The sequence below is a fragment of the Gavialis gangeticus genome, unplaced genomic scaffold (assembly GCF_001723915.1).
Source record: "Gavialis gangeticus isolate Ggan-Ray unplaced genomic scaffold, GavGan_comp1, whole genome shotgun sequence".
NCBI lineage: Eukaryota > Metazoa > Chordata > Crocodylia > Gavialidae > Gavialis > Gavialis gangeticus.
The window spans coordinates 5,571,770-5,578,690 of NW_017729001.1; the positions used below are offsets into that span (position 1 = coordinate 5,571,770).

General features: G+C 43.7%; 1 protein-coding gene across 1 annotated transcript in view; it reads right to left on the bottom strand.

The window, feature by feature from the left end:
• LIF (leukemia inhibitory factor) overlaps nt 1-2,869 on the bottom strand; it is a 12,885-nt gene extending 10,016 nt beyond the window's left edge. Inside the window, exon 1 of the mRNA XM_019506740.1 lies at nt 2,737-2,869. Within this exon, the coding sequence (XP_019362285.1) occupies nt 2,737-2,755 (19 nt within the window). The 5' untranslated portion in view covers nt 2,756-2,869. The remainder of the gene's footprint in view (nt 1-2,736) is intronic.
• Nucleotides 2,870-6,921: the final 4,052 nt, after the last annotated feature.

A 6,921-nucleotide genomic window follows, 5' to 3' on the forward strand; every position in this document is an offset into this window, starting at 1 on the left:
TCCACAATTCTGGACAATCGTCAAGGAATCACAGGAAAAGCTGCTCTCTCCTACCACTGAACACAGGGCTTGATTAGAATAAGGAGGCTGATATTATCCCCAGAGCTCCTCCTGTAAAGCCTATAGGCAGGCTGCAATCAGCTATATGCTGCTGTCTTGTCCCTACCTGGCCACTGTTTCACATGCTCCTCCTATGACACAGTCCCACAAGCCCCACAAGATCCAAGGATCCTGCCTCCCTGTCCCAGGTTATGCTGCTTGCATAAGAGGTAGTAGCCTGGCTAAAGGGGGCAGGTGAATCTAATGCAGCCAACAAAGCATCACTCCCAACTGCTTTCTGAGGAGTGTTTGTGATGCAGTGCTTTGGGCATTGGACCGTAAGCCAGAACACAGGGGAGGGTGACTTCAGTGGGGTTACACCCCATGTTATACTCCTGGTTTCTACCTTGACTCTGCTACTGACTGTCTACTCGGACTAAAAGCTGCTTGGGACAGGGACCAAATAGCACATGGAGCCTGATCTCAGCTGAGGCCTCTTGGCACTACTCCAATACAAAGAGTTAAGAAGAAGAAGAACTGAACGTAGCATTAGAGGACACTAACTAAGGTTCTGAATTAACCATTGCATCTGTGCTGAGACTAAAACTGTCTCTCCATTCTGCTCACCTGTTATACAGCACCAGCTGCCTAGAGGGGCAAAACGAAATTCAGCAATCAGTCATAAGGATGCACCCACATCTCTGAGGCTCGGTTGCCAGATGATCAAGATGCCATTGAGAGATCAGAGAGGAATATGCAGCATAACAGTGTTGCCAACCTAGTGATTTCTGTGCTATTCCTTAGGGACTTCTGGGGGATCTTTGTGATGAAATGTCCATATGAAGGCTCCTTTATCAGTTTATTGTGGGGAATACTTGGTAAATTGTCTAGTGACATTTTTGCTGACTTGCAAAGGGCTCCTTAGTGACATCTAGTGATTTTGTGGTGAATTTGTACCCTCAGGAGCTGCTAGCACTACAGGAGTTAGATCAAACAGATTTAGGAGCAATCAGCTGTATTTCTCTCCCTTCTCTCTTTCTGCTCTTGGATGCTGTTCCTTATTAACTGCTGACCCAGAGGTTAATACAGGAATATTAACCTCTATTGGCAAAAGCACTGAAATAGCAATAGCAATAGCTAGCACTAATGAAGTGCTTTTCACCAAAGGAACGCAGAACATTTTACAAAGGTGGATAAAGCCTTACTATCCCCATTTTACAGATGGGAAAACTGAATCACACAGCCAACTGAGGTCACACAGCAAAGTCAGTAGCAGAGGTGAGAAAACTTTAGGTAGGAGATCTCAAATATACATCAAAGCACCTAGGTAGGCAGAACCCAGCCACAGAAGATTTTAACGGTCTGATCCTGAAGCCGTAGAGCCCCTTCCTGTAGAAGAAGCTCATATTTTTGCTGGATCAGGACCATAGGCAAACAGCCCCACCAGCCAGGTGCCAATGCAGTTGCTGAAAAACTACATTGGAATCTGACAGACTCTGAAGTTGTCCACACTTGTAAGAAACTATGAATTGCTGCAGGTCACAGGTAATACAATAATTACTTTATTTACCCTGACTGCAGCAGCATCCGTGCCCAAATTTGTATACCGCAATTGAAAGGACTTACCTTGTATGTTGCAATCATCAAAATAGCAATGCTCATATTTCTTTTCAGTGAAAAGGTATTTTCAGTGGAAGCAAGGAGGAACTTGGATAGCAAAAGACAGAGCCTGAATGCCCAAACTTTTTCCTAACACTACTAACCTAATGTCAATGAAGTAACAGTAGGATGGAGCTTGAATTACTGTGGGCAAGTATTATGCAAATTTTCTCTATGCATTTTTCATCTCTGGGCCTCTTAGAGAGGCCAGAAACAATGTAAATTCCCAGGCTACTGGAGGTTTGCAATGAACTACTACTACTGTGTGATCCAATTTAGGTTTTCTTGGCTAAAATATTCCTAATCCCTTGTTCTTATATAGCATTTAGGTTGAGGGGTAATTTGAAAAGCAAGTCAGTTTTGTTATACCCATTTTACAGATTGATAGACTGGGATACAGAAAGGGAAAGTGACTTAATCCAAGTCACCTGCTAGGCCAGTGGCAGGGCCAGGAATAAAACCATGTTCTCCTCAATTCTGGTCCAACATGTTTGGTATTCCCTGGGCCATACTATCTCTGATAAACCACTGCTTTGCTCAAAACCAGCTGCTTTTCACCCAATGCCATAGATTTGTACTGTGCAATACATGTTCTACAATCCACAGAAACATTAATTTGTATCTGAGTCAAACAACAACCTTCTGGCATCAGTTATTCAAGTTTTCATATGATCAAACCTAAACATATTTTGCAACTGGCAAATTCTTCATCTTAGATTTTTTTCCTAAATCTAATTGAATAAGAGTTATCAGGGGTTTTTGCAGCAGTGAGAGACAGAGGCACAAAGGAATTCAAAAACTCTCTGGTAATACTTAGAGATATATAAATTACCAGATGTTGGCTGAAATATGCCAACCAGGCATTCTTGCATTTTGCTGCCAATTCTCAGAGATGCTAATACTAGGAAGAAAGTTTTATTGAGGGTTTCTCTTTACAACTGCAGAGCCTCAGACAACATGTGTGATTGTTTCAACATTATACAAAGTTACAAAGCAAAAAAAGAAGAGATCAAATAAATTCGACAAAGAAGTGTTTACCTGTTGGAATGAACTTCATTGTGAGCTGGATCCCAGGAGCAACTTAATAAGAGTTTTGTGTTGACAGGAGTTTTCAGAAATTCATGTTCATATGGGGAATTTCACTGGTTTATATACCGGTTCACTATGTTGTAAGAAAGGAAAGAGGGGTGGGGGAAAGAACTGTCATTAAAGATTCAGGAAGTGGAGACACTGGAAACATTGAATGGGCATTATTTCTAAGAAGCTGCTGATTTATTTTTTTTTTCTTTTTGATAAGTTGAGGTCATGGTTGTGTGGCGCTGTGGGTTGATAAAAAAACCCACAGATTTGAAGATTGATTCCTTGTTTCTTAGCTTCTTTAGGCAGTGGAGGAAAAGTCTGCCTACATCCATAAATAATACCTCGACTCACCAAATTCCAAACCAAGCCACTGGTGCTGACTCATCTGCCCTTAGAAACTTTCATCTCCTGCCCTCGCCCCCACCCCCTTGCCACCCCCAGGCAGAGATTCCCTCAAGTATAGACACTTTTCATTATTTCTGGTTATGGGTAACACAGAGGTGAGACATCAGCTTTGGATATGAAAGTGTTAGAAATGACACAGAAGGAAAACAAATTTCAGTCTGGCCAGGAAAGTGGGAGGGGAGGTTCCAAGAAGAAAGTCACTTCCATTTGAGACTGCTTGCAACAGCTTAAATACAACTGCTGTCTCCTTCTCTTAAAGGAGATGAAGTGCTTATGTGTGCATCCGGACTCAGAAGGCATGAGTTTGGCTCATGTCATTAGGCTCACATGTCATTAAGAAGCTTCATGTGTTACAATGCAGCTTAGAATGGTGTCTTCTAGCAGCGGGGATTTGAACTTTTTGTGGTATCTCCATGTACTCTGTTTTCCCGGGTTCTATGCCAGCTCCCTGCAGCAGCTACCTCATTAAAAAGAAAAGCATCTTGTTTTTTCGGGTATTTTTGGCAAAAAGCAGATGCCCTTTCAAAAAAAAAAATCTTTTAGTCAAAAATCCAATTTTCTGTTGAAAATGTTTCTACGAAGAAAGTTCAGACCATTTTTTGATACTACTGACATCCACCTAGAGTAGTTTTCTCTTTAGTTCAAATGATAGTTGCTTATCCTTCTAACTCCATATATCATGAGGTTAAATCTTGCTGTTGGCCCAGGTGGGACTGGCTTTATTAGCACTGCAAGAATCACCTGAGCCATCCTTCCTAAGACCCTGCTAAGCGCAGTCCCTCTTAGCATTAAGCTGTTTCCTTGACCCATTTGAGAAGATGCATGATTTATTTTTCAGAAGCAAATCAAATGTTACTGAAAATGTCTCCTCTCCATTCTCCCTCCCCTAATTCCCCTTACCCTCTTCTCTGCTACAGCTCCCTGCATGGACACCATCTGAACACTCAGGTCAGATTCTCCACTGATGGAAATCAGCATTGCTCCAGTGACTTCAGCAGTACCACTGCCCTTGAGCACCATTGTGTTGCCAGATGTGGATATAAACAGGTTAAAGTAATTTTTAAAGCCATACTCCAACCCTTAAGCTGGTTTAACCAGTGTATGCCCTGTTTACACTGGCAAACTGAATTTGTTCAGGATCTGGATGGGAGACTTCCACAGAACTTGCATTTCGGTAAAGGGTACCCAGCCTCCTTAGTCAGTACTGAACAAATGCCATCACCAGGATGCTAGGAAGCAGCAAAGGTGTCTGAATCAAAAAAAGGGTGAGGACTTCTTCTGAGTCCCATTGTCCATCAGCGGGTGCTGATAAGGCTATGGTGGCTCATACTGAAGGTGGTAAAGTACATGACTGAGTAGTAGGTGCTGTTCTCCATCAGTAACGTGTGAAGGGTGAATGCTTCCTACTGAGTGACATAACTGAACTAATGCACCTGTATGGAAGTGCTGTGACAGAAGCAGTGCTTTTTCAGTGGGCTGTAAAAGTCAAGTCCTGACTACCTACAATCAGTAAAGATCCCACACAGCTGCCAGAGAAGGCAGGGGGCTGTTCCAGTTTATATGCTTTGCCCTGGGACACTCTGTTAGTGTTAATTCCACAGTTCTTCATTACGTCCTGTCCTAAACTGCTACATACTTGAATTGTGCACAGGGCCCAGTCTGTATTTACACTGCCTTTTGAAATGCTCCAGGGAGGTACATTTGCAGGTCTGAAATAACCCAAGGACTGACCAGTTTTCTGGGAGAAATCACGTAGGAAGATGAGGCCTTGAGTTGTCTGGGCCCATAAGGCATTCCCCGAAGCAATGAGAAATGCTAAGACATTTGGCTTTACCCCCAGCAGAACTGGTTTTGGCTTTACTTCCCATGGCCTGGTGAATTGCTCTACTGTGCAGAGTTGCTGCATGCTGCCAATCAGCAGCCACATCCCATCCCAGAATTGGCTGTGTTTCAGGGCTGAATGAATTGCATCCTGATTACCTGTGGTATATAACTCTGCAACACTTATTGCTGCGTAGGCAATTTGCTAGTGCCCTGAGGGCTCACTTCATTTTTGTAAAACATTACAGTTTTAACATAAAGGCCTGAAGGCTCACAGAATTTATATGTAATGTTATAATGTTATAATCTCACTGGGGGTATCGACATGTGCTTTACTGTGGAGTTGACTAATTAGCTCCGCAGTAAAGCATCACTGTCTACACATGCAGCGCTATGATTAGACTGGAGTAAGCTAATTAACTCTGATGTAGGTTAGTACTGCACAACGTAAGTAATATTCTACAGAGGAATTATTTACTCTGCTTCAACGCACATGTAGACAGTAACTGGGGCTGGCTGCGGCATACGGCTGTTACAGTGTGAGGGTTGCCTGCCATCTAGCTCCACACTGTAGCATCCTCGTGCCCCAGTCAGCCCCTCTGCAGCACGTTGAGCCAGAGTCTGGGCTGGTAGGCTGATCCCCTGGGTCCTCTGCCAGCCAGAGCTGTGCCACCTTGGCTCAACATGTTGCTGTCCTGGGCACATGGCTGGATTAACCCTTTAGTGGGCCCTACGCAAACAAACTCATGGGTGGGTTGAGACCCCCCCCATCCCCCTGTTGCTGCTGCCTGCGGGGAGTGGGGTTTGGAGCTGCTGCTAGGCTGCCACCACCATGGTGACGAGGCCAGCAGAGAGGAAGACGAAGGGAAGACAAGGGAGGCAGACAGGGCCATTTGTGCCACTGCCGTGGAGGGAAGGACTGGGCCCCCCCACAGCTGAGGGCCCTAGTCATGTGCCTAGTTTGCTTATGCATTAATCTGGCCCTGCCTGGGCACACATGTAAATGCTGTGTCTGAGAGCAGTCAACTCCAGTGTGAACTGTGCCAGAATTTATTCAGGCTTACTAATTGTGCATGTAGATGCACCCTCCATGTCTCAGTTCTTCCATGGTAAAACAGGGATAACAATTTTAGCCTGTCTAATTAGATTGGCAAGGGGCTGTCTCTTGCTATGCCTTTACACAGGGTTAGGTCCAATGAGTCCCCATTCTAAGGCAGAGTCTCAAACGGTAAAACCAACATAAATTATAGCAGAGCAAAATGAACCATTGCTATTGATGGGGCAGGATCAAGGCACAAACAGTGCTTTTTACAACACACTAAAAGGCAAACTTTGCTCTGAGAGATGCAGTTGAAAGTAAATCATTGGGAAGGCCAGCATTCTCACTGATACCAAATACTCAGTTTTATGAGTCCAGCTTTATTTCAAAAGTAACTACAACCCTTATGGGTTATTAGCTGGAGTCTACAGAGGGGCTGTGTGACATTTACAAAGATAAGGACTTTTAAAAAAGAATTCAGGAAGCGCAGGTCATTCGCATAATTCAGAGTATCAGTCAAGCACAGAACTCAAATCAGAGCAAGGACAATTACATTTCTAAATTGATAAATAGAAATGCCTTATGGCATATTTAGAAGCAGCGAAGCAAGACATGTGCTTAGATATATGCACAAATAAAAAGGCATCTGTGTAGTTACAACAGATAGGCTATGCATGGCTAGATTGTGGCAAGGTGAAATCATCCCCGCTGCAAGCTGGAGGAAGGCCCACAGAAATTAAAGGCTAAATCCTATTTCACTTTTCTGTATCTCAATTGAAGTTACATAGCCATGTAACTGCAACTTTTAGGGTTTCAATCTTCAGCGTAGCTTGGCTTAATCACACCCCTCCATGCCCGGAAGGCTGCACACTATCCAT